This window comes from Phaethon aethereus (genome assembly GCF_964289735.1).
Source record: "Phaethon aethereus genome assembly, chromosome: 17".
NCBI classification, from domain to species: Eukaryota; Metazoa; Chordata; class Aves; order Phaethontiformes; family Phaethontidae; genus Phaethon; species Phaethon aethereus.
Genome location: NC_138593.1, coordinates 2154894 through 2182887, shown reverse-complemented (window position 1 = coordinate 2182887; position 27994 = coordinate 2154894). Strand labels below are relative to the sequence as shown.

General features: G+C 43.0%; 1 protein-coding gene across 8 annotated transcripts; it reads left to right on the top strand.

Annotated features, from left to right (window-relative positions):
- Positions 1-293: 293 nt before the first annotated feature.
- Positions 294-23330, top strand: MAPKAPK5 (MAPK activated protein kinase 5; the record flags this gene model as incomplete). 8 transcript variants are annotated; one of them, XM_082007882.1, is made up of 14 exons in its annotated part: positions 294-329; positions 4901-4974; positions 6258-6333; positions 7541-7638; positions 9123-9231; positions 11894-11983; positions 12597-12692; positions 13937-14017; positions 17825-18012; positions 20338-20458; positions 21111-21241; positions 21882-21997; positions 22364-22468; positions 23236-23330. In XM_082007882.1, 14 exons carry the CDS (start codon positions 294-296, stop codon positions 23328-23330), a joined length of 1416 nt encoding a protein of 471 aa, XP_081864008.1. The 8 variants fall into 8 exon arrangements, with proteins under 8 accessions (XP_081864008.1, XP_081864007.1, XP_081864011.1 ...); XM_082007881.1 differs by having other exon boundaries at positions 21882-22003; XM_082007885.1 differs by lacking the exon at positions 11894-11983.
- Positions 23331-27994: the final 4664 nt, after the last annotated feature.

Sequence of the window (27994 nt, the reverse complement as noted above, 5' to 3'; positions counted from 1 at the left end):
CCGCGTCCACCCCGCCGCGCTCTCCCGCTTCCGCGCGGGGTCCCGGCGAGCCCCTCGGCCCGCCCAGCCGGGGATGAGGCGGTGCGGCGGTGGCACAAAGGCTCCTCCGGGGCTGTTTGTTGCCTAACACGGCCCAGCGCCCCCGGGCCGGACCCGCCGCCGCCCCCGGGCCCCCTCGCCGCCCCCATCCCTTCTACCGTGCCGGCCCTCGGCCCCCGCAGCCCCGCTGTCTCTCGCTGGGGCCGGGCCGGCGGCTCCCGCCGCCCCCCAGACGCCCGTGCCCCTTCGGGAGGATGTCGGAGGATCGCGAGATGGACAAGACGATCAAGGTAGGCAGGAGGTCCCCCCGCCACCGGCCCCGCGTCGTCCCTTGCCCTGCGAGGGGAGGTGGGCAGCCCGGGCAGGGCCGTGTGGCCCTGCGGGTCCCGGTCCCCCGCTTCTCTTACGGCTCTGCGCTGGGGCCCGGCTGCCCTGAGGCTCGAGACTCGCAGTGCTCCGGTGTGGAGGGACAGACATCGGGCAGGGAAATGGGAGCTGCAGGCAGGAGGCTTCCACGGTATCCGGCCTTGGGGGGATCGGTGTTAAGGTGCTGAGACTGTGGGGAGCAAAACAGGGGTGGCCGGGAGCAGAGGACTGTGCCTCAGCAGCCCCCGGCTGCGGAGCCAATACTGTCGCCTCAGTCTGTCCCTGAGCTCCTCTTTGGATCCTGTCGTGAAAACAAATCTGGCATGTGGGATGTTTGCGTTTTGAGTGGTGGTGGAGGAGCTGAACGGGTTCCAGCTTGCTTTTTTTACAGCGAGAATCAGTGTGTGAGTTTAGCGCTTCCCGGTGAATCCTTCTGTGACCTGGCTGAGCGGATTTTGTGAAGAAGCTGGGGAAAACGCTTTTGAGATAAAGTGACAATAAAACAATGTTTTAAAGACTTCCTGCAGGCTCTACCTTGTGCAAAGCATTTGCCATCACAGATTCTGCATGCTTCATAAATGCTTATTAAAATAAAGATTAATGAATTCCATAAGGATGGATGTTAGAAGACCCTGTATATTGGCTTTTCCTACCTTTCCTTATCCCTGTTACCTGCCCCTGTGGGATTTGTCTTTACAAAGCTCCCTGGGGTAAAAATCAGTGCAAGAGAAGTAGCAGCAGAGTCTTGTGTTGTTGAAATCCGGATTAATTTTAAAATATGTGAGTCTTGCCTTTTGAACTAAAAAAGCCCAAAGTAGAAGGAAGTTGAAACACCGTGTTCGGACAACCCAGACTGTAATCAAACTACAGGGTCAAGTACCAAAATTATATACTGTCTCTACCTCCTTCATTATCAGTCTTGGCACAGTGCAGGTGAAGCAGCTGTCCAGAAGGCTTTAAAAAAGAATTTTTTTTTCAAGTATTTCTGTGGTATTTCATGGGAAAGTAAAGATCTACATCAGAGCTCTTGGTTGAAAACAAAACAAAAAAGCCGAAGCAGTTGTGTAAGTGCAGGGGCAGTCCTGTATTTGCCTCCTGCCCCTCTCAGTTTGGAGGGGTGCTGACAGAACAGATTCTGGGCAAATCTTTTGGGTTATAGGCATTGTCTGAATCTAAAACATAGTTTAGTACTTTTGTATATTATGCTGATTTCTCTGCTTTTCAAATATTTCGTTATTGTTCAAGTTGGTTTTCACCTGCGTCCGCAGGTTTAAGGTCTGTGATTCAAGATAGTCATCACTGTTTAAGGCAAACTAGTTGAAGTTGAAAGGCTGCATGTTGGAGCAGTGGAGGTGGAGTTACACAGGTTGTTGGCATTTCACTTGTTGAATATGTGGAGTTTGTCCAAGTAGCATTCTGTATACTTTTAATTTATTGCAGTGAGCATGCGTTTTTCTTAAGGTACCTTATTTCAAACCTTTTCACACTGGTGGTCAAGAAGTGCCTGAGTTTTCCCCTGAGCAGTCCCTATGCATGCCTAACCCTGTCTGAAAGCAGCTTGTTGGTGATCAAGCTGGGAGAAATCTCACGAGTCCTGCCTTTCCAGGCTGTTAGCATCCCAGACTGCTGACTCTGCATGGGAGGATGCTTGAACCGTTGTTTTAGGTACCCTGAGCTTGCTGAAACGGAGTTGTGCTGTTGAAGAGAATTCAACTCCTAAAGTTCATGTGAAACTTTTTTGTAATTGAATACATTTCAAACTAGTTTATTCCCTTTGCCCACTGGAAATTAAGGGGTGATGGGAAGTTTAAAGTTCCTGTAACAGTAGGAGCAAAAAGGTTTACAGTAAGAAATTGCACCACTGCAGATTTTTATTTTTGAAAGTGCTCTCTCCAACACTCTCCTGCCTCCTCTGTTCCCAGCCGCAGCAGATTAGTTCCAGCTGACCCGTCAGCCAGTCTACAAGTTCAGCACTGTGCGCAGTGCTACTGTGAGGCACTTTATTCTCCAGATGTGGAGCTAAGTCCAGGATACTGTACCCTCTGCTGCCTACATCCACAGTGCATTAATCAAAATGAGGAGGCAAAGCATTTAGGTTTACCCATTGAAATTGATTGTGGTATTTTCAGAGGGCAGTTTTATGTATGTAAATTTTTGATACTTCATGCTGCTTGAATGTTATGAACTCGTGTTGATTTGGAGCTAGGAGATGTAAGCAATTATGTACATCGATGGACATCAAAGTTCTCAAATACTGTATTTCGTATCATTAGGAGATAGTGAATAGTGTTTCTTGATCACTAGATTATTAATTTTACTTCCAAGTTGTAAAGCTGCTTTGGAGCAAAGATCGGAATCCAAATTAAAATGCAGAAAACAAAAATGTTGGCTTTTTTATTTAAAACAACGGCAAATATGCAGAATATGAAAGAGGAAATTAGTTTTTATTAAAAATTGACTTATTTGTAGTTGTGGATTTTATTCTCACTTAATTTGATTCATAGATTGCGGACTTTCCAATTCCTAATCAGCTTCTCTGTTCCACTTAGTCAGCTGGAACGGAGCGAATGGTCTCCGTGCCATCGTAGAAGTGGCACGAGGCAGCAGAAACTGTTTAGTCAAGACTGGGCTTGTGTGTGGAGACAGCATCTCTTTTTAGACCGAGCTGTGCAGTTGAAAGGGTTAGGTAAATTTTTGGGGCAGGCAGGCTCTTCTTCAGTTTTGGAACAAGAGCAGCAGACTTCAAAGCTTTATAAAAAATAACAAAGAATTGTTATCGCTTAATCACAATGTTACTGCAGCATACTTTGGCGTTTGCTTCTCTGGTTGGGTGGTTTGACTTTCTTCGGAACTTACACACTAAGCATGATCTCAAAAGCATGTGCCGAGGAGGTACTCCCCAGTTCAGAGAAACCCTTTCTCTGCTCATTAATGCTTTTCTAAAATTGTGTTTTCATTCCACTTATGATGCCTTCAATGCTCTGTATCTGAATATCAGGAAAATTAAATTAGCTTTTCCCTAATAACGTTTCTCACAAGTGAAATTTGTATTCGTTGAATTGATAAGAAAGTTTCTTTGTGCTTCTACTTGAAAACAACAAACCATGTGTGATCCACTATGCTTTTCTTCCCCTTTCTTTTAAAAGCCTTCATAAAACCTTCAGTTAACTTTTAACTTTTTTCCTTTACACCTTTCATGCATTTATGATCTACGTAATACCCACACCAGTCTGCGTTAAAAGGCAATTTTTCTTTTCCTAGCTGTCTTTTTGCACTCTCCAATCCCTTCAAATCTTGCTTTAAATATCAGCTTTCCTCTCTTGCTTTGTTTTCAATCCATGTGGCTTGAGGTCTGGCTCCAGCCTGGCAATAGTGTTAATCCACGACTACTAGAGCAGAGGCTGACGATGCCAGGTTAGGGGCTGCCTTTTTCAATACCTTAGTTGGGAGCACAAGCTCAGTTTTCTTGTAGTTTGTAGCATGAGTGATTCGTGTTTTGAATTCAAGTTGACAGAAGGGGAAAATCTGATCAGAATAAAGTCACTTTGCTTCCATTTGTTTTCAGTGCATTTGGGAAGTGCTTTAAGCTTCTGCGGTGCTAGTTTTTGTTACCACCTCCTTTTCTTGCAATTTTTCAGACAGCGTGGCTTTTTGAAAGATGATGCTGAACATAGGTAGCAATGTTCACGAAAGAACAAAGGCGGAATTTCAGGGCGGGTATCACGTTGACTTGTGTTTGCACACATTTCCACACCCAGCCCTGCTCTGGTGTTAGATCACCATCTGTGTAACAGCACATGGCAGCGGCGTTAATCAAAATGCTGCACGCTGGAGCTACGTTTACATCCCACCTTGTGACATGTTGAAGCATGATAGCACCCAAGCTGTGTCATAACAAAACCAAACCCTGTTTATATGGATTCGGACAAAAGGAGTATAAACATGAGCCTGGTTCATTATCAGACAAGCTAAAACTGGTCGTGCAGGGTTTAATTTACAGTATAATGATTCCAAAGGTTTGGAAACCCTAAGAAAGAAGCAAAATAATTTTCCACATTGGAGTGGTATGACCAAAAAGTACGTAATAATGCTGTAACTGGGCCTTTGTATTCAGTTGTGATTGATCATTTCTAGGTAGAAAGCCGGATTTAAGAGTCCGGGAGGGAAGAGTGCCCTTCATAAACTTTCTGCATTAAAGGTGCAAGATCCCATTTACTGTTCTCAGTAGTCCTGCTCCAGAATGCCAGGGTGAGCAGTCTCAGCTGCACAGAAATAATTTTAAACTGGGATGTAGTATTATCTGAGCATTTGTATTTATGATTAATTTTCCTAGGTGAAGCAAAACTCCAAAGCAGGCTCTTTCTCTGCTCAGGTATCTTGCAAATCAGGTCTGCTGAGCTGGTTTTTTTTTTTTTTTTGGAAGAGATGTAGTAATTAAAAAAAAAATTATTTTTGTTTTACTCTCTTTCCCCTCCCCCTGCTCCTTCTTGAATAGGAAACCTCCATTTTAGAGGAGTACAACATTAACTGGACTCAGAAGCTGGGAGCTGGGATCAGTGGTCCTGTTAGGTAAGACAATCCACCTGCGGATTTGTATGTAATCTCAGCCCGTTTCGTTAGCTGTGGAGAAGTGAGTATGTATTTTGTGATGTGATATGATATGTGGCAGACTCTCTTTATAAACAAATAAATGTCTCTGTACTCCATGCAGGTTGTAGGTGATGTGCGAGCGAGGTATTGTCTTTTCTGGGATATGTTTGAAATAAAAACTCTCCTCGCCTCCCTGCCTTGCCCTGTCTCACTGCCGTATTCCCAAAGCAAAGCAGGGACAGGAGTCGCTTGTGAAACGGTGGCAGCGTAAAATTCTGCTCCAACACCTTTGTCCTTTTGATGCTAGTGTCAGCGCGGTGCAAAGGTCGCGGCTCCCGTCTACGGTATCATCGCTTGGGGCATCAGCACTGTTTGCCCCTTAGCTATTTTTACCAGCTATTTTTTCACATCATCATGTGAGGCCAAAGCAGATAGTGCCACGAGCTCTGCGTCTCATACCAGGCTTGTCCGTTGTGAATTTCTAACCCCTGCAGGAACTGGATGCTTTCTGTGAAGCAAAACATGTTCCCTTTTCAACAAGGACTCTCCCTTTTGGGAGGGGGAATTTGCACAAGCGCTGGAAAGCAAACGTCTGCGCCTTTCTGTTTCTGGGCGCTTGACAGGACGATTGTCTTTTGCCACCATTTATCTTCCTGTCCAGGCAGTTGGTTTCTCCTCATTTTCTGTTGCTGTGTTGCCTCTGATCTTTATTAAAATATCCCTTTGTTTTTTATTCTTTTAGCTGCCTGTTAATATGTGGCCCTTCCGTCTGACGCAGTTCAATTGTTAATGTTAAATGGGGGAAAGAGAGAGAAAACATGTGCGGCACAGTTGGTGGCCTCGCTAAAACAAGCATTTCCATTCAGAAACGCTTTATTTATTGCAGGCTGCACCCTCCACTGGAGATATTCAGGCTGCCAGTGTATGGTTTGGTTTTTTCCCCAAAAGTATCTCTTCAGGGTGAATGTCTAGAGTGCATTCTGCTTGTCGGCAGTTACCCATTGCTCTGAAATACTTCATCTGCAGTGCTGAAAATAGAACTTTGTGTTAGGCGTTTCTGCATAACGTATGAGATTGTTGTGGAAGGCTGAAAACTGAGGCCTTTCAAGCTGGGACATGGTGACAGGTGTCCTGTATATTCCAGATTGTGGGCATTCCCCTTAATTCCCATGTGGAGAGCAAACCCATAACTACAGATCAAATGCTTGAAGTGTCTCTTTAACATTCTTGCTGACTGAATAATTTTATTGCTGTAATACCAGAGTCTGCGTGAAAAAATCCTCTCAAGAACGCTTTGCACTGAAAATTCTTCTTGATCGTCCAAAAGCTAGAAATGAGGTATAGTTCCTGTTTATACTGTCTGCCTTCTGACACAACACAAAGTCTCACCCTTTTGGTGAATTGTTGCAATGTTGTTGTTTGTTTGTTTGTTTGTTAAAAAGTGTTCTGCAGATCTTGCTGTGCAAGATTTCTTGGGTTTGATCCTCTAGCCTTGCTGTGCTCGGTTCCTAGAGGATGAGGTGGTGGGTGAAACAGAGGGTCTTTCTGACTCTTGAGTTTGCTCTAGGTGTTAGCCGTCTATGTACAGGTGTAATTTATAGACCTGCATTTTAAAGCCACTGTTCTTCCCATGTCCCATGTAATGTAACAGGAATAGTTTAGAACTGATTTTGTTTCCATACATGTCACTCTTGGATGTCACTACTCAGAATTGCCAAGAATGCTTCAAGTTGCACTCTAAATGGTGTGGGTTTATCCGTGTACGAGAAACTAAATAAGCTCACTGCTACTGTTTGTGACTTACTGTGGCTGGCGAGAGCGTGCCAAGGTACCAAACTGTCAGTCTCTTGAAAATGATGGGCAGTCGTGCAAGTCGTCATGAAGGTGAAAGCGGAGTTAATTGTCCTTAAGGTTTAGGCAACTTCCATTTCTTGTTACTGAGCAAATTCTCTTTTAAAATTCCCAGGGGAAGAATAATCTGTTTACAAAGAGCATCAAGCCTTGATTTGATTTAGCCGTCCGGGTAGCTTTAAACTGGGGAAAATTCCATTAGGTCCCTGTTTCAGAAAGGCAGAACAGGAGATGAAATTTCACATGCTGAGTGCTAGGCCTTGAGGCCATGAAAGAAGCCAGACTATGGAATTTCAAGTTTTATTTGTAAATTTTTTGTTTCAGTTGTATCACTATTGCTACTTTAAAGCTAGTTCTAGCTTTAAATTTATTTTAAAAACCCCAAAATATCAGAGATCGGGCTTTTTCTGGAGCTCTGCTGGCTTTGATTCCATGGTCTGTAACAAATAGGCTGGCAATGTGTGATCTTTTTCCCCTACTTGGTCTCAGTAGTGTTATGGCTGTTGGTCACTGGTATAAACGCTTGTAGGCATTTCTTATTTTTTGAATAATTTTAAGTGAAGCGTGACTGGTGCTGACCACAGCTGGTAGGGTATGGGCTCGTGTGTGCCGTAGTCTTGGGGGCAGAGTGAAGAGCAGAACTGGTCAAGTACATGTCACTGTGTACAGTAACGTTTCTTCCCTTCTCTTCAAGGTACGTCTGCACATGATGTGTGCAACACATCCAAATATTGTTCAAATTATTGAAGTTTATGCTAACAGTGTGCAGTTCCCACATGAATCCAGCCCAAGGTAAGATTACATAGGGTGATCCATTCCCACAGCTTGCTTTCCATGTTTAGGCCAAGGTATAGTGAAGTTTGCTTTTTTTTTTTAATCACAGCGTGACCAAAATGAATATTTATAAGGGGTTCCAGATATGATATTTATGCTTCAGACTTGCTTTTTCCCCTGTCAATGACCAGACTTTTGCATATTTAAATGAATTTGCATCCTTCACTAGTGATTTTGAATACATCTTCATTTCCTAGGTTTTTCATTGATTCAGTCTGATACCTGCATTGCCTGAGAGTATATTAGCTTCTAGCTTCTGTCCTGCTTTGATACTGCTTTAGTAGCTTGAATTGAATTGTAACCTTTGAGCCTCCTTCTGCTTTCAAAGCACTGTTAAAGCAGGATTAGAGCTGTGACTTTTGTTGCTACGTAGAATCCTAAGTGAGATCCTTTTACATAATGGTGATGCCTGTGAACCACTGGGAAACTCAAAGTGCCAGTCTTCGTTTAAAAAAAAAAAAAAAAAAAAAAAGGAAGAAAGAATTGTTTCCAAAAATACTAGGTTCTGCCCCATAAACTCTCAATACATTGTCCTGCCTAAAATGAACACAGCAAAACACGAAACAGACTTACTATTTTTCATACATTAATATTGCTTGGGATGAAAACATCTTCTAATTGGATATTAGCTGAGGAAAAAAAAAATCAGAGCTGGGAGAATTAAAGAGCTGAGACCCGTCTTAGTCTCTGATGTACCTGATTTTGCTGTGTGGTGAGAAGAACTAGAAGTAAGTTTCTTGAGAATCTAGCAGTCCTGATCTCCACACTTCTTTATTCGTTGTCTTTCATAATTACGGCAATAAAACTAACTAAAATCTTGAGGTACAGTAGAGTATCCAGACTCAAAAGCATTAAAAGATAATTCCTCAACCTTCTGCTTCTAAGTTGCCATGAACATCCTTAGTGTCTAGGCAGACAGCCAGGCAGATCGGCACGTCTGCAAGGATGGGTGCAGGCAGGTATATGCTGAGATCCAGCTCCAGCCTGGAAGCTGTTTACTCTGTTTAATGCAAGACTCTACCTGCTGGATTATTCTTTGAGGACGGAGTTATACATTGATATGTCTAAATGGCTTCCAGGTCCAAACTGGCTTGCTGGTGGAAAGCGTGGGTGGAGCTTGCATGTGTCTGTGTGAATGCATCCATGTAGACCTGTCCACGGTGTTTGTTCCGTGGATGTGGGAGCCCAACATGAAGAGCAAACTGTAGATTCCTGGCTGACAATCAGTGAGTCAGATTGTGCTGGGAGCCAGAAAATCCTACAGCTTATATGCTTAAAGACAAAATTACGGAACCAAAATAGCTCTAACATCTGTAGGAGAAGCGAGTATATGTCTCTCTTTTGGCCTGCATCAGTAGATATGAAGTATGCATTATTAGCTTAGCAATTCTGTTATTTTTTTGATTATTTTTAATATAACAAAATGAAATGCTTTTGAACAGGGCTCGGCTCCTAATTGTAATGGAGATGATGGAAGGGGGAGAGCTATTTCACAGAATCAGCCAGCACCGGCACTTTACTGAGAAGCAAGCAAGCCAAGTAACAAAGCAGGCAAGTTAACACCCATGTATAAGCAAATCCATGAATGATAATGGCTAAAGTATTTAACAATTTCCTGGGGTGGGGGGGGTGGGAAAAAAGGAAGCTAAAATAATCCTCAGTTCTGATCCGATGATCATTGCCTGCTTTGTTATAACCTGACAGTACCAAAGTTTTAATAGAAGCAAAGAATTTGAAGGTGTGGGCTAGTTCTTCTGAGTTGGGACCCTGGTGTCTCTGCTGTCCTTAGCAATGGTTTTCCTAACCTGGTCTACAGAACACTTCACCAGAGAGCTCTTTCCTTGCACAATCTTCCTGCTGTATCCCTCTCTATTGTTCTAAAAGTGTTACCTCCAACAGTCCACAGGCTCTCACCAGACCCCGCGTGATTCTTGAGCTCCAGTTGGAGAATCACTCTTGGCCATGACACAGACTTGGCGTTTCTCTTGCCTCTTGGGTGGGATAGCAGACAACAACATACTGGTGTCCTGGGCCAGTGGTTTTCAAGCTGGGTTCTGTGTTTGGTTTATGGAATTCCTGCCTATCATGGACGATAAAAAGAGGAGTGTATCACAATAGTGCGTGTTTTCTGTGCTGTTTGTTCTGATGTCATTTTTCCCCTCTCCATTTCTCTACACAGCTCACTCTTGAATGTTGTGTTTTATAGCCTCCGTGGTATTTATTAGTAGAGGTTTTGGTGCCCATCAGGCTTTTTGTTGCTTAGCAGTGCATCTGGTGTGACTAGCTTATACTCTGCTGGATGACAAAGCAGAAGGGCCTCCATGAGATTCAGTGCAGGTATCCTCAGTGTCAGTTCCTCTCAATTCTGGGGTGAACTTGTTGCCTTTCATTTCCAAGCTGTTGGATGACTTGCGGTGCCCAGTCAGAAAGCTTGGATTAATGGGAGAGTTACAGGAAAGATGGTATGGCTGTATGTTTTGATAGCCTTTTTAGGGAGCCACAGCAGAGGACCAGCAGGTTGCTGTAAGGAACCACAAGGCAGAAGGATCTTTCTGTCAAAATGGGTGAGCTCTTCTGCATGGGAATTGGCACCATGGCATGAAGCTGAGTGCCGGAGTTGCCATTGTACAGAGGTTGTATTGGCATTCCAAACAGAAGATATGCGAACTGTAGGTGAGAGGCTCTAGTGGAGGTACTAATCAGTAAATGTCCTGCTCCCACATTGGTGATCACTGGAGTGAATAAAGGAAAGAAGACATGAGACAAGATATTACGGCATTTGTCTTAAATTGACATGTCTGTTTATGAATATATCTATATCCTGATCACTTGCTTCCCTCTAAGCTGGGGAGATGATGTTTGGTACTGAGGCAAAAAAGAAGGCCAAATCATTTCATCTTACTTTTCTGTCTTGTGCTTTGACTTGTTTCTAATGAAATGCTAATTGTGCTGTTACCTTTTTGATTTCATCCAACAAAGAAATCAGGTGGAAGTACAGAATTATCGTTGACAGTTTGTTTTCATGTCCTTAGGGCCGTTTGATTTTGACAATGCAAGGCAGTCTCCAGGGTTAACGTGTTGGGAAAATCTTTTAAAACTATACCAAAAGACAAGACTTTGAATTGAATCCTGGCTGTGTGTACACTTGGGTTATTCATGTCCCAAGTAACTCTTTGCTTTAATGTTTATATGACTGAAGTTTGAAAGCAATGTTAAAGTCTTCTTTCGTCTAGTGGTTCTTCATCATTGTCTTGAACTATGAGTTCCTTGTACTCAGTAATAGCTAAAAACTTGTCACAAAGCTACCTCATTTTCTCTGGGAATGTGTTTGTATTTGTTTCTGAGCTAAGTTAACACTGAAGTTCTCTTGTCACAGTAATTTGCAGTCTTCTAAGGACTCAGCGCTTCAATCAGGGTACTGTGTTTGGGTAGGAGCCTACAGAAGCCAATAGAAATGCTTTCAAATCAGGGTCGTGTGGCTTTGTCTTACTTTTGTTTCAGTAATGCTGTTTAAGTAATCATGCTTTGGTTTTCTTTAAATGAATTGCACTTTCAAATGTACAGTCTGTAGAGCTTTCATGACTGGGTTACAGGTTTCTAAACCACAGCAGTGTAAGAAGCTGTCTTTGAAAGAATCAAGTAATGCATTTCTATGTAATATCCCATGAAACGAGTAAATTGCAGGCAGTACCATCAAGGATTGAAGAATAAAACTGCCTGAACGTTGACTCTTAAGTCAGTAACAAGTGCAATAAAATATGCACTGAAATATTGAAGCAAGAACTCGCCTTTGACTGTTAAATAGAATGTAATTGCTGGAGAGTGTGCAAGCAAGTGTAGTGACCTTGCAGGCCTAGCACAGCATAATAAAAGGACACTGTCATGATCTGTTTCACTTCTGGGGGGCTAATAATGCCCCAAGTCAGTCAAACTAAGGTGGTTGGGAAGCCCAGTACAACTTAGATTTTATTTTCTGTTTGCTTTAAGTGAAATGCAAACTGAATAGCTTGGTGGGTTTCATTTCCCGATCGTTGCTTTACTGCACTATTGTGCAGTATGGCCAGGCTTGTCTTAACTCAGAATTGTACCCAAGTTGAGTAAAAATGTTTGGGGTCTAAGCTATGTTGGCAATGTCCTTTTTAAAGCTAAAATAACTGTCCAGGCTAAAGGACGAGTTCTGTAATTGTAGTTGATTTATTGTGCCCTTTTTCAGATAGCTTTGGCTTTGCAGCATTGCCACTCACTAAACATTGCACATAGAGACCTCAAGCCTGAGAATCTCCTCTTCAAGGATAACTCTCTGGTAAGATGAAGTTTGTTTACTGCTGAATTCTGTAAAATGGCTCAATGGCGATTTTCAGAGTAGTTGTAAAATTGCATTAATGCAGTGTTTTGGTGACAAAAATGTATGACCTTTTCTGGCTTCGTGCTTTTCCATACTCCGATCTGCTTGGAGTACAGGCTGTCCGTGCTGTTGCTGTTAAATATGGCTCAGGTTCTCCACCTCAACACAGAATCCTGCTTTGCTGAGAAGATGTACTCTGCCACATTTCTTCCCTAGGTGTCATCAGGATGTTCTAACATGCATTATAGGTGCTTTGATGTATCCAAGCACTTGCCTATTTCTTTCTTCTGCTCATAACCACCTTGCATATGCAGTGACTGCCCTACAATGTGCTTAGCGCTTTCCAAACCTGAGAGGGGGACTGCTTGGGACCCGCAGCAGCCAGGAAAACAAAAATGATTGTTTCAAAGATCAGTTTATGACCTTTTAACTGCTTTGTGGAATGGTAAGGGGATAAATACAAAAGAGGAGTATGCGTGGCAACAGCAAGATGAGTACAAGGCAAGAAATATGTATTAGAAAAAGTTGCTACAATGAGATTTTGTAATGAAGCCTCTTCTCCTTGTTTTAGGATGCACCTGTTAAATTGTGTGACTTTGGATTTGCCAAAGTAGACCAAGGTGACTTGATGACACCACAGTTCACTCCATATTACGTAGCACCTCAGGTAACAAACAATTACAGTTCTAGGCTAAAGGGGAATCATGATCTTTATTGCCTGTGCCTCCATAACCACATCATTTTAAAAGTCTTTGCTGTCCTATTAAGGGCTTCTGGGCGCAGGAATCTTGAGTAATTGTATAGTAGCTACCTTTCAAGATGGAGCACCACAGTCATCTATTGATTACAGCAGGAGATCATGAGACAAATTTCCCAGACTGCGTTCTTAGCACTGACTTATTGCTGGTGTCTCCTGACTCCCAGGCCTGACTCGCACTGGTGAGACTGCTCCAGGATTTTTACAATTGGCCTTTAACTGCATTAAAGCAGTTGGTTTGAAAAAATCCCCTGCTTCACAATCCTTCTTCCAGCTCAGGCTCGTTCAAGGTTACATTAAAGAGGACTATGCTGAAACAAAAAGGTTCTGTGAAGGCAATTGCTCAGAGGGCAGTGCCAGGGGGTTACCTGTTCACCTTGGCTTGGCCCCCTTGTCCGTATGCATTAAGATGTAATCTATAATTACAGACAGGCTGGTTTTTGTAGTGCTGCTTTCCCCACTCTCTTTTGTGTTTTGTGTTGGAGTCCTGAAGAAAATTAAAACTGCAGATAGATATTTAATTGTAGCAGTGGGCATGTCGGCCGCCTTTAATGACTAGGAAGAGCAATCGCAGAGATCAGACCATGCAGCCACAGTCGAGTGCCCTGAAAATGCCTCCTCAACTGGAGCCTGCTGGTGAAGGGCCATGTGCACTACAGACAGGGTTTGTAAAACAAGTGAACTACCAAACCTGTAGAAAGCTTTTCCTGAGCATATTTAAACTGAGATTTTTGTAGAAACCCAGATTTGATCAGCAAGGGACAAATTTGATGCAATTTGTTCATAGGAGAAGCATTTACGGACATCTCTGGAACTAGGGTTGCCCTCCAAACACACTTTAGGTTCTAGTTCCAAAGCATGGAGGTGTTAGAGGTTTTGAACAAAAGAGGTGTGAGCAATTGCTTTCATTCAGGCAAGACTGGAGTTTTCATCCAAAGCAGCAAAATATTTTATCTGAAATTTTCCCCATGTAGAAAGTTCCAGTCTTTCTTAGGAAGAACAGTTTAAGTTTGGCAGAGTCTTCAGTAGCTGGAATAAGTCCACCGAATGGAAAAGCATCTGGCATCTTTGGCGTAGGCATTGCTGTTTGTGCTGCCTGTAGATGAGATGTATTTTGCATTTTTAAAGTTTTTTTCCTCCTCTCATGGCAACAGGTACTGGAGGCACAAAGACGACATCAGAAAGAAAAATCTGGTATTATCCCCACCTCTCCAACACCTTACACTTATAACAAGGTAAGGTATGAAACAGTCCACAAGTCAGTATCTTTTAAGCACAGTGTCTTCCCCACACACCCCCCCCTGCCCCGATGTATGTGCTGTAGAAGTAGTCTATAGACACGGTTTATCATGTAAGGCAGTAAACTCTATTGCGCTGAAATTACACACTTAGGGCCAGGAGCAGCCAAGTTGTTCTGATCTCTGTGTCAGGAATACATCTAACTAGCCGAGTAATCACACTGAGTAAAAAGCAGGATCTACAGGAAACAGTAGGGAAATGCCATGTTGCTTACTATTTTGTGTACACATGTGTTTTCAGCTATAAGGAAGTAGTAGTATCTTTGGGGCTGTATTTCTCAAAAGTGTGGTTCCTTTGGCTTTTCTAAAAGGAGTGACCAGGTATACAGTGGTATTTCTCCCCTTAAATGTATTAGGTTCAGACCAGGTTTCATTCAGTTGAACTGGAAAATTAGAAGATAATGATCTGTCTAGGTAGCTGTCTTCGTTTAGAAGTGACACGCTACAAGGTGCTGCTGGCTCTACATTCTTTCTGATAGAGCAAATAATGAAATGCATACTTGGTCCAAGCCTATTTAATGATCCTCTAATTAAAGGAAAAATATACAAACATTGTATAAGGAGCACTCAATATTAACAAGATTTTGGAGAGAGTAGAATGATTCTGCTGGAGTGTGACCACGTGGGAAGTTCATTGACCTCCACAGGAGGCTGGTTCAAAGGAAACCTCTTTTCTGCTGTCAGCCAGAGTTTCTGGATGTGCAAAGCACTATTTAGACTATCTTGTTCAGGCAGCTGTGGTGGTACCTTGTCTGTATCTGGGATCTTCTGCAAAATGACCAGTAGTGTATTGTGTTGTCTGTAGCAGTAGCCATGGGCAATAACAACTGTTGTTAGAGTCTTGGCAAAGTTATGACAGAAAGTGTCCTGCAAGGTTGTACTCCTTTTTTGTCATTCCAAAACATTTTCCTCCATATTACCATCGTTGTCTCCTGCTGGCTTAGCAGTGTTTGAACCACAGAGTGTTCTTTCAGTGTCAATTTGGATTAAACTTAGCTGGTTTCTGATTGCAGTGCTAAGTATCTACACTGATTCCAGCTTCAAGGGTGGGTTGTTCAACTCCCCACGTGCTAGAGGGGGTAGTTTGATATATAGTGCTATGTTTTAGTAGCCTTTTATAGAGAGCTAAAGCAAAGATGGGCAGAGATAACTTTCACATGGGTTTCCTAATCACGATTCTGTCTTCTTCAGGGTTATGATTATTGCTTTCCATCCTGGAGAAACAGATTGATGATTGAAGCTAGACACTTCCTGTAAAAAGAGTTCTCAGACAGGTGCCAACAGTCTTCTCAATACAGACTTTCTTCTGCCTTCTCTCATGTAAACCTCAGTCACAGGGAAAGTTGTTTTTTATAAATTCTGAAAGTCTCACAAGGCAGGGCCAAGAATTCCACTTCTGTGGATTGAAGCAGATTTACTGTCCAATAATAGCCCTCTCCAAGGGAGTAGATGCAGTTCTAGAGACACCTAGAAGTGGTTCCTCATTGTTCATGTTGGTAACATTTTGACAGCTTTTTTGTTCTTTTAATGAACCAGAGCCCTGACTGTGGCACCTGAAGCAAAATATGGGTCATATTCTTGTACAGAATGGAAGAACCTTAAAAACAGATACCAACTGGAGTTAACTCATGTATTGAGAAGGTTCAGCTGCCTTGATCTTCTGTGATTTATGAAGTGATACAGTGCTTTTGTTTTCATGTTTCATTTAAAGAATTGATCGGTCATTCTGAACTGCTTTCAGCCGTGGTGGCAGTAACTGGAAAGGCTGCTGAAAGAAGTGGCCTCATCCTTACCTTGCCACGTGTGACTCGCATCTGGCATACGTCTAGTTCCCCAAGATAGACTGTGATAAACTCCCAGGTACACTGTCCTTCCACAGCAATTCAGAGCTTGAGTGCAAATGCCTGTGCTCCACCTTTGTGATCAGCAGCTCTGTCCCACAGATTTAAATTTGAGGAAGAAACACCTCTTTTGATCCCTGAGTATTTTTATTAAGTTGTGTGTATAATGGATCAAGTATGAGTGTGTATGTCATGGCTGGAGGGGATTGACTCTTAAGGAATAGAATCCGAGAACCATATCCATGAAGAATTTAGACACCTGTTTCCTACTTACATGCCTAAAGTCCCATTGATTTCAGTGGAAATTCTCTCTCGTCAACAGAAAAATGATGAGAATTTAGGTACCTAAATAGAAATTTAGACTTCTAGAGCCATCTGAGATTGGCTTAAGCAACTTGCTGAAAAGCATGCATATGTGGGGTAACTCCTTGGAGTCTCTTTTGTTGTCAGCATCCATGTGTTTTGTAAAAGCCAAAAGCCAAGGGTTTAATATAATGATCTAATATAATTTAATAGTTTAATTGATAATATAGTTTAATATAAGCTGATCTAAGTGTATTCCCTCCAGAAGGAAACAGTCTCACCTTTGAGGGCCCCTTCCTGGGTCAGTGTTGATCCAGTCAAAAAACAGTTATTGGAGTGAGGGATTCTGTGTTTGCTGAGTTCATCTGGGCAGCTTCATGAATGCCACGTCCTAGAGCAGGCAGTGGAATATACAGTCTGGGGCAGCTGGGGCAGTGCTGAGGTTGCTTCAGTTGGCAGGTGGGCAGACTTCTGTCTGTGTAAACCAATCGCAGAACCTCCTGTTCCCCAAATCTGCCCTTGCGTGTCTTTCCACAGTTACCTGAACCTGGCTGGAGTTCCGGCTTCTGCTTACACTTGGCTGTGTATTTCTGTCCATCCTTGTGCTGGCAAAAACCTTTGGGAGTCCCCTGGAGGACTGACAGGGCTGGAAAGCAAGCTAATAAAAATTAATAATTAGTTGTACTAATGCTAGTGTTGGCACAAAAGAAATATTGGGAATGGATGGCCAGGGTCGGAGCAGATCCTACTAGCCCTAGCCTGCACCATGCCGTAACCAAGTGATAACAGAGCCGCATCCTTAAGGATGCGGTCCAGCAGCAGCTTGAATTGAAACCTAGGCTGTTACAGTCCTCTTCCCTTCTTCCCGAGTAGCGTCTGTGCTGCGTGAACGCGCAGTGATCCACAGGGTGGGGAATAGATCTGGCTTTCAGCTGCTTTACTGAGCTGGTTTTTGCCTGGATCCACCTCCTGGATGAGCTTCTTGTGTATCACATCAGCCAGAACACTAGTGCAAGCGCAGGGGAGGGAGCTGCAGGCTGGGGTGGGAGGGCAGGAGGGAGCACGGCGTAATCAGCCATGAAATGCTGCTCCTGGCTTTCTGAAGCGTCTTCATCTCCATGGCTTTCAGGATGTGTGTTTTTCGTTAGAGACATCTCTGATTAAGTATCTCTGCTAGCTCGTTTGTTTGGTGTTTCTTTTTTTAGTCTCACATTCTAAAAACCAACTGTATTTGGATTTATGTTCTAATGTTGAGAGACTAGGATTCAAGGATCCTGAGCGATGTAGTAACTGCGCAGTTACTCATGCCTCTGACGCGCTAGCTGTTTCCGTACAATTTACCGTTGCGTAGCACAGTCAACAGGAGCGCTTTTTGTAAACAAGCTACTTTTGGGTACTGGAAGTAGTTTAACTTGGCAGCATGGAGTTACCTTGTGCTTGCATATTGGCCGTATTTATCCGTGGAGGTACTCAGATGGACCCTCAGGAGGAGGCTGAGCTGTGTTTCTGTTTCCTTAGGGAATCACATCGAACTTTTAACATAGCTACACCACTACTTGCTGCAAATTGTCCCCCAAAGTGATCATTTCCTTGCTTTCAGAGCTGTGACTTGTGGTCCCTGGGTGTCATTATTTACGTGATGCTGTGTGGATACCCTCCGTTTTACTCCAAACACCACAGTCGGACAATTCCAAAGGACATGCGGAAAAAGATCATGACAGGAAGTTTTGAATTTCCAGAGGAAGAGTGGAGCCAGATCTCAGAAATGGCGAAAGACATTGTGCGAAAGTGAGTCAGTTGAGGAAAATGTTGTATTGCTCTTTGCTTATTTTAAGAAATTGGAAAATCACTTGAAAGTGCATTATCACAAAGGGCTTATTTTTCCAAAGGCGGGGGGAATTGTCTGCAGCACATAAAGCTGAAAAATTTTCTATCGTGTTCAGCACAACTGAATTCTGGTAAATATTTTTCTTTCCTTCTCTTTTTTTTCTTCCCCAACTGTTGTGTTCAATTTTTGATGTCTCCTGTCTCTGAAGTTGCTAAAGTGCGTTGTGCATTTAGTCTTTAAGGGGAACGGGTACAATACCTTGCTTCAGAGCAATATGGACAGCTGGCTGCCGCATCCGCCAGTGCTCTCGAGGCACCTATCTCCTATGAAAATGTTTAAACTCCTGTTAAAATCAGGGGGCATTTAGGTGGCGTAACAGGATCTGGTAGATCTGTCCCGTAAAACCCTGTGCGTATAATACACAGTCTAAAAGGAGTCAAGACAGAGGCATGAAAAGGGAGGTTAAGATCTGTCCCAAGGTGTCAGACGATGAGATAAGGTTTTGCATTGATGCTTTATCCTAAATGCTAATGGCAACTGTTTTTCATGCAATGCACATCTCAGTTGCAAACGTCTCAAAGGCTGTGACTCTGTGGTCCTGTTTGAAAGCAAGAATGTGGCACTGATTGGGTCTTGACCTCACTTATTTTTTAAAATGTGAGAGGGACTTACTGCTTTTGCTTGTATCACCAGAGGAACTGGAAGGATAAAAGCAACATAAATAGAAAAAAAATCAATCGGTGAAATGATTTTAAACTGTCACTGTCTCCTCTGATGTACTGTAAAATCTCCAAGGGCTTAACATTGTTAGGAAAGGGTGCCGGGACCTGTTTATATCAGTGCAGGAGAGCCCACAACCTTTCACCAAATGAACTGCAGATTATGTTGTGGTGAAACTTCTGTCTATACCAAGGTCAAGTCTTTATTCTCACTCAGAAACTCCATAGTCAATAGGCTTCATTGTCTTTTAAAATGGCCATGAAATTCAGCTCACAGAATGTTGTTACTTGGATTCAGTTCACTTCACTTAATTCTCTCACTAATGTTATCAGGACTCCCTTTCCTGCTTGTCTTTTCCAGCCAGTGACTCTGAATCTGTGTTTATGGTGCAGGAATACATTTAGACTTTGTATGATTCTGGATAAGTTTACATTTTATTTATGTAGACTGCTATTCATATGGAGTCTCGCTTCTGGAGGTCATATTTTGCATTCAAGCAGCTGCTTCCTTTCAAGCATGTCGAGCTGATTTCTGACCTCAAGCTTTATGAGCTGGAGTGCTTGATAATAGGTTAGGACTTTGAAAACCTGCGGAAAAGGAATGCATGTGTCTTGGGTCTTGTGTCAAAACTGAACTTAGAACCTGTTCGGCAGCATGGCCTTGCAAGTGAAATTTATGGGCTAGCCTGTGGTCCTGCTGACATTTTGGAAAAGTTATTTCCGCTTTCTTGGTACATTAAACAATTCTGCTTTGCAGCCAGGAAGCCGATTTAGCATATTGTCTAAGAAAGTGTGACAAACTCATCAAGTTGTTCTGTTTCTGATTTAGACTCTTGGGATAACTTGTCAGCACTCTGCGTGAAATTTTACTTTTTTTTATTGAACAGTTGTGATTACCATGAGAACATGAGTTTACCTGCAAAATCTCTTTCCAGGGCTTCATTCTAGTAAAATTTAATTCTATAGAGTATTCCAAGATCTCAGAATGAAGTTCCTTCTTATTTTGAGGTGCTGTAGGCTGCCAAAGCATCCATTACTTTTGCAGGGGGAGAAAAGCAAAGGAGTTGCATGGTGAAAACAGTTAATTCAGCAAACAGGTTTCCAACTTTGAAACTTTGCCTGACTTTACCATGCCCAGAGTCCTTGGTATGAGTGTAGACTATTATGTGGATGAGCTGTAGATGTGCATTTCCAGAGGGTCTCGGTCTGGATCATTTCCAGTTCATCTGGAAGATAATTTCCCGTCTGGGAGGTTGTGAGTAATAGAGTTCAGCCGTGCACAGGTATTACTAACATGGCCTTCAGCGCCTTTCTTTTTACACTGAGGTGCTGAATGTAACTGAATGAGCATTAAAATACCACCACAGCAAGGGTTGGTGAAGCTGGTAGAAAATCAGACGGCTTTTGGGTCAGCTTAGTGGTTTAGATGTTAGGAGGAGTTTCTTTCTTGGCCCTTCTAATGCTTGGAGATTGCTAAGTGTAGAGCAGCAGAGCTAGCGCCCAGACAGAGCAGGACATTGTAAATCAACAAAGACCTCTTTATGGACTGATTGATTCCTCTCCCAGGCTGCTGAAGGTCAAACCTGAGGAACGGCTGACCATTGAAGGTGTGCTGGACCATCCCTGGCTCAATTCCACTGAGGCACTTGATAACATCCTACCCTCTGCCCAGCTGATGATGGACAAGGTCTAAACAACATTTTATTTGATCAAGAATGTTGCATAGGAGAGCTGGATAGCTCTTGGCTGGTTTGAATATGTTCTTTCACATGGTGTTATGCAGATGAAGAGCTCCCCTTCTGCCTTAATGAGAGCTTGAGATGTTTGTAAGAAAAGGGAAACAGTTCCATTTGAAATTTGGGCTAGGAGAAGATGCTCCAAGATTTGTGGTAAAGCACAACCATGTCCTAACAAGTAGAGAACAGAGTATGGTAGTAAACATGCCTGAGGACTCCTCCGTAGGTCTTTTCTCTTTTTGCCCCCATGTGTTATACCTGCTATGACCTTGTAAATTAGCAGCAAATGAATAGCCCTTCTTGCTTCCTTTAAACTCTGCTCAAAGAGGAGTTCATTCAGCACTCTTAAGCTTGTGAACATGAGAAGTAGAGATGATCTTTTGTCCTATTCAGCCCCTGTGAGGTCGGGGTGTATCGTCCCACGGTCAATGGCTGTAGTTCTAATATGTCTTGCATAATGCAAACCTGACTTTTGTTATGCATCTCTGAAATAAATAGAATTTTAGTGCATCTTTTCTTGTGTCCATGGCTAACATGGTCCATATGTTCTTTAATTCACAAAGAAGCTAATGAAAACATCAAGTGCAACTCTTTTCATTCCAGGCAATGGTTGCGGGGATACAACAGGCTCATGCAGAACAGCTTGCGAACATGAGAATCCAAGACCTTAAAGTCAGTCTCAAACCCCTTCACTCCGTCAACAACCCAATCCTGCGCAAAAGGAAATTACTGGGGTAACTCTAAAGCTGTTTTTGAAAGATCAAAGTGTAGGCAGCCGTTGATGCCTGGAGAATGACTTTAAGCATGTTACAGATTCCTTCAGTTGTAGCCATGCTTCTGAATTTCTGATTTGGTTGACATGCTCTTTGTGCTGAAGTGGGTAGTTGGAGTCAAGTAATACTTGCACAATATGGTGTGTCTTCCAAGATATGCCCATGAGGGCAGGAAGGAGATTGGATAGTGTTATTGTATTATACAGGTAGCAGAACAGATCCCTTAAGAGAAGATGGGTCCCATGTTGAGTAAGGCAAGGCAACCTGGGAGAAAGAATTCCAAGATTTTTTTCTGATACTGACATTTATTTACTGAAAAAGTCAGGTAATCTCTCTCTCTTTGTTAGAGTTACCTATCTGAAAAATAGGATAATGCATTTTAGGATTACCCTTACTTGAATTAATTTAAAGGAGTATTTCTTTTTCTTCATATTTAAAGTGGCCTCATAATATAGGACATTGTTATAATTAATGCTACATCTAACTCCAGTACCAGCTTTCCAGAGAGCGAAAGAGAATGTTATACTGGTGCGGTTATGCAACGAGTAACGAACTTGGGTTGCATTCAAGTTGTAATTGTTTGCTCCTTGCTCTTTTGCAGCACTAAGCCAAAGGATGGTGTTTATATCCATGACCCCGAGAATGGAAGTAACGATTCCAACGTGGCTCTGGAAAAGCTCAGAGATGTGATTGCTCAGTGCATTCTACCCCAGGCTGGTAAAGGTTGCCACTTTTAAGAAAGTTACATTCCTAAACATGCAAGACACTGACTTTTTACTGTGCTTCAAGATCAGTCTGTGTCAGTGGTGAGGAAGGATAAACAAAACTCCTGTTGTCCTAGTCAGTCTCAAGAGGAAAGTGTTGTCTGTGGACTGTAATTTTGGTGCATGCATAATATTAGTGTCAACAGTGACGTGCAGAGCTGTTAAAATAGTTTTTCAAACAGGACTGTCTGCTTTCAAACCGATTTCCTAGTTTGCGTGAGGCGAGGAGGAATAACTGCACATACCGTTCACTGAAGCTCTGAATGTTGCTGCGAGGCAGAATGACAAACCTCCTGTTTATCTTTGTTCTCCTAAATAGGAGAGAATGAAGATGAGAAGCTGAATGAAGTGATGCAGGAGGCGTGGAAGTATAATCGAGAGTGTAAGTTGCTGCGAGACACTCTTCAGACCTTCAGCTGGAATGGTGAGGAACTCCTCCTCCACGGAGCGTGGTGCTAATGCCGGGTGAAAGAGGGGAAGCAGTGACCACCTTATATGGAATTAAAAACAAATTTCTTGACTTTGTACCAGACTGATTTAGGTTTTGACACTGTTTCAGCCCTTCTGCCAGCATGGGTGTTCTAGAAACGAGGTTGAAAGTTCTGCTTTAAAATTTCTGTTTGAGGTTCAGGGTAGAGTTTTCAAAGGCGCCAAGCCATGGCAGGAACACAGCGGCACAAACGGATCATCACTTTAGAAACCGCTTTAGCTGTTTTGAGCTGGTGTCCTTCCAGCTGTTTATTGCCCTCTTTCTGCTGGAGGCGGCTGCGCTCATCTATGTCAGCACGACATCTTCCGCTCGGTTTGGATGGGAAACAGGATTAAACTAGGCCAGCTGCCTTGGGGGTGTTCAGATGGCTCCTTGACAAAACAGGGTGGCAGAGGTGTCAGGCCCCAGGAGCAGATGCTGATGAATGTAAGGGACCAGGGGCGTCAGCCAGGATCACAAGGGCTTGGTCGTGCCTCTTCCCTCATTCTGTTTTGTTTGGTTGGTTTTAATTTAGGTTTTTAAGTGCTCAATTTTTTCAGTGGAGCTAGAAATCATAACTCATTTCGGTTCCCTTGCAAATGTTGTCCTAAGTTTCTGCGTGAAGCACTGTTTTGTGTTCAATCAGTGCGTAACTCCAGCCATGATTGCTGGATTCCTCCTTGTGCCCAGCACCAGCTGACTACCTGTTCTTTTCCTTTCAGGCAGAGGATTCACAGATAAAGTGGATCGACTAAAACTGGCAGAAATAGTAAAACAGGTTATCGAAGAGCAGACAAACTCCCATGACTCTCAATAGCTGGAGCTTCTTAATCTTATTTTTTTTACCATTTAAGATTTATTCTTTAACTGTAAAAAGTATTTTTATGTAAATTAATAAATCATAATTATTTCATTAAATTTCCATACTGCTTGAAAATGCTGTATAGTTGTAGATATAAAAAAATCATTGGTACTGTAATATTTTTTTAAAACTCAGTTCCTTGAGGTATATACAATCACTTATGTACTGTTAATCATGAGTCCCCCAGATGGGGCAAATTATATTGTTAAAGACCATTCTTTTTCTTAATAACCAGTTGCAGAAGCTGCCTTCCATCTGCTATACATACAGCCAGCTGCAATAACTATGTATGTGAATGAGACAGCCACAGTTTCTCAACACCCTGCTCAGTAAGTACTTGAAGCAACTGCTGTGAAACACAAACTTCATAGCTACCCTTTGCGCCTAAATTCTGAGTCTTTATGTAGAGGCAACTAAATAGCCTTCTGTTTCGCTAGGTGACCCAAGAGCCACGCTTGGCCTTGGCCAAGGGCACCTGAGTCCACATGCTTGCTGTATTTTTCAGTTTTGATCAGTAGCCCTCTTTTTTTTTTTTTTCTTCTTCCTCATCTTCCTCAGACTTTCTTTAAGGCTTAGCCCTCTTTCTTTCTTTTTCCTCATCTTCATCAGACCTTTTTTAAGGCTCAAATGGCCATTCAGCGTAAGACTCCTCTCTTTATCATGCTGTTCAACAGCAGAATAGAAGAATGTTCTAGTTACTTATGTACAAGTTATTTTTATTTTCATGGTGGGATCTTCTATGGACAAAAATAAGTGTGGGGTTCATTTGCTTCATCCCCAGATCAGAAGTTGTGTGTGTTCCACCCACGTACTCCATTCTTTCCTTTCTAGAAGATCCAACACTTGGTTTCAGACTTGTCCTCTTTGAAAGCGGTCATCCTGGCAAGGGTCATAGTGCTGCTGTGTGAATCCACTAGCGATCCTTCTCTTGTGTCACCCTCTGGAGTCCAAGCTCCCCATCTCTTCGATGCCTTCGAGCTCCTTCTGGGGGAGCAACAGATGCAGGGCTGCTCCTTGACACACGTTCTTATGCTGCCTGGACCATGAGGCTGCCCAGGGCAGATTCTTACACTAGTCTGGAACATTGGCTCCAAAAGCTGCTTTTTTAATCTTAATTAAACAAACGAATGAAAAGAATCTGTACATATTTCTAGTTTTCTACCTTCTGATGCTTTTCTTTCTTTTGAGACCGGACGAAGGCTTTTTATAGAGATATTTTGGTACTAAACCTGTGCAGACGCTGAGTGAGTTTGGTCTGCAGACTGACGTGCCAATTCAGGGCTATTAGTAATGACTCTTGAACATTATTGTTATATTTCATAGCTCATTAATTTTGGGTTTACATTTACAAACCTGAGCCATGAATCTCCCAATTTATTCTTACGGCAGTCCAGCCTTGTTCTTTTTTGTCTTTTTTCTATACTAGACTTCCTTGCAACCTTTAGCTTGGATGGCAAACCAATGTCTGACTCTTTCTATGAAATTTTGTGAACGGTGATTTAGTTTTTCTACATGAAGGAGATACTTCATTTCCCATTCTTCATCAGCACCCTGTCAGCTTGCTTTTAATCCTGTTGACAGTTTTCCAATGCCTGATTTATTGCAGAACAAGAACCACAGTCCCTGCTTAACCATCACTTTCTCTGATGGAAACAGGGAGCTTTTGTGTAAACCAGAATTATACCTCTGACACTACATGGAATGTTTGTGTACTGACACGTATCGATGACAACTGTAGAGAATTAGCGAGAGACAAGAGTATTTGTCATTTCTTGGTAGCATCAGCAAGTTTACAGGCCCTATTATATGCATTCCTGTCCTTGCCCTAAATTCTAGGTCACGACAACATCCACGCTATCTTTAAATGTGATAGATAATTTCCTTTTTAACTTGAAATCCATGCTTTTTTCCTGGGAAATCTCATTGTGTTGGAACTTTTAAGTATGGCAAATGGAGAAATAAACAAGGAAGCCACCTTTGTTTGAACGGGAGTGCGAAAAATTCCCTACAAAAGCACCTTACAGCTCTGCCCTCCAAGGAGGAAAATACTCGGGCAGTTCCTTGGGAGCCAGAACACGTCAGCAGAAAAACGGATCAGATTGTAGCTACTCTCATGAGTGCAGTCAGCAGAGACTACTGCCACGCCACAGCCTGACACAATCCAAGCACCTTGTGAGCAACGTGTGATGTAACACGCTGGGACCTGTAAAAAACAGGTTTTTTACAGGGAAAAACTCTGGCAGGTTGCTGTAGCGTTAAAGATGACCGTAGCGAGGCTTCAACGCTGTTGCATAACGGTCTCTAGGAAATGGCTTCAGCCTGTTTCTGCCGTGCCAGCGCGCGCTTGGTGCGGTGGGGAGCAGCTTGGGGGTGAGAGCTGCTTGCCGACATCCAAGGCAGCTCAGAAACAAGCAGAGAAGATGGGACCTGACTGCATTAGAGGGTCCCTCCTCTCCTCGTCCTCCCTTAACTTGAACGACAGAGTAATTTCAAGCTGTTACTGATAGTGAGGTGGGGACATCTGCGACTGACCGCAAAGTGTTCTGGTGTCTGGAGGGAAGTCAAATTTCTAAAGGCTTTTGTGAATAAGGAACTGCTTTTTATGGATTTGCTATAGATTTTATTGTCTGTGATAAATAAGAACGGCCTGATCTAAAACGGAGGCAGGGAGGGACAGATTAAGAGAACACAATTTGAAGATTCAAGGTCAAATGGTTTTATTTCTATGAGAAAGTTGATTATTTTACTCTTTAAAAAGTTATGTTTTAGATTTCAAAATTAAATACGCTTTAATGGATTAATTGACATGTTTTAAAGTTGTATTTTACTTTCTCCTTCCTGTGTTTTTTGTTTTTCAGTTGGCGTAAATGCAAGATACCTTGTCTTGATTATGTAAGGTTTTACTTGGTAATAAATCTACTGATCCTTTATAGCAGACTGTGAATATTGTAAATAACTTGAGATGGAAGGGCCGTGCGGGATCAAAGGCGACGTTCTTTGTACAAACACTAAAAGGATATGAGAAAGCTCTGTAGGGTTTTTTTAAGAATTTTATTTAAGAGAAAAATCTCTGAAATCATTTGACCTTTTCAAAATTTTATGTATATTTGACTTCTCCTGTGACTTGATTATTTTAAGCTATATATATACATATTATTAAGTTAGAACTTGACTAGGTGAAAGTTTTTGATGGGAAATAGCCACATGTCAAAGTTTTGCTGTCATTACTTCAGGTTTTTCTTTTGGAAATCTGAGTCTGTCCTCATATGCCATGTTTAACTTCTGTGTATTAAAACGTTTTCATTTCTCCTTTCCAGTGTTACCTGTAACATGTTAGTTCATTTGGGATCAGTATTATATTGTAAATACTACACATCGGTGTATATAAATGATTTTACTAAACTTAAAAGTTACTGGCTGCTTTTTTTTTGTTCCCAAGTCCCCACAGTACAGAAGCGAAGGCCGGCGGTGGCCTGGAGGGCACGATGTGCCGCTGCTGCCACCGAAGCCACCGCGCTTCTCCCGCCAGCCCCAGGCCTGTCCTGCCGCGCTCGGTCCTCCATCCCGCCTGCCTGACCCATGCGAATAAGCGCTTTGCTTTCTGTTTCGCCGGAGTGCCGTGAGGCTTTGAGATGAAAGAATGGCAGGATAGACTGGATAAAGCCCTAGAAAATCGTGTGCTCTGCCTGGCACCGTAACCTGAAATGGCCTCTTTCAAACACAGCTTTCCCTCAGATGGCAGCACTACGTGCCTGGTGCTACAGGTTAACCTCCAAGGTCTATAGAATTTTTCTGGTAGCTACAACCATGGGCAGTCAGGGAAGGGAGGGATGAGTTGTTCTGTGTTTGGTGACGTTTCCCCCCTCAGGTATAACGGCTGCTCCGTTCTGCCACGTGTGGGTGGTTTGGGGGTTTTTTTTGAGGCAGGAACGAGGAACCAGTTTGTTGAGGATGATGAGCTTTGCAGGGCGCTGAAGGTGGCTGAAGCGGGAGCGCTGCGGCGGCTTGGGGCTGGACGGGCAACGGGGGAGACGGCGGTGGACGGGAAAGGGGTTGGCTTTCGTCCGAGCTGGCAGTGCGCTTTGCCGGGGAGCAGCGGCATCCTTCTCCTGGCCTCTGAGGCAGGCGGCCCTTCTGAACACAGCCTGGGGCCCTCCAGGCTGGTGCTCGCACGCTTCCCGGCTCTAGAAATACTGCTGTTCTCCTCCAGCACGGTTTGACCGGCTTTTCGGCAGCAACCGGAGAGACCCTTGTGACATGTGCCCCAGGCCACCTTCTTTGCAAGAGTTAACATCCGTCTGCTTGCTACCTTTGGGGAGTTAGTAGTGTGGTGGATAACGAGTGACTGTGAGAGCATCCCTAGCATCAGGAAGGGGAGAGAGAGAACAATTTCCAAGCATCCTGAGAGTATTTAAGGCAGCCAAACAAGCTGCAAGTGCTTTATAGAAGTGAAACAAGAAAAGCTTCTCCTCTACTCACCGGAGGATGAATGGCCCAAAGAATGCCTCTCCCTTTCCAGCAAGAAAACTCCCCTCAAATAGTTAAAATGGTCAGTGACGTGTGCTCGGCTGAGTGATGAGCTCTGCAAGGATATCTCTCAACAGAGGTTGAAGGCTCTC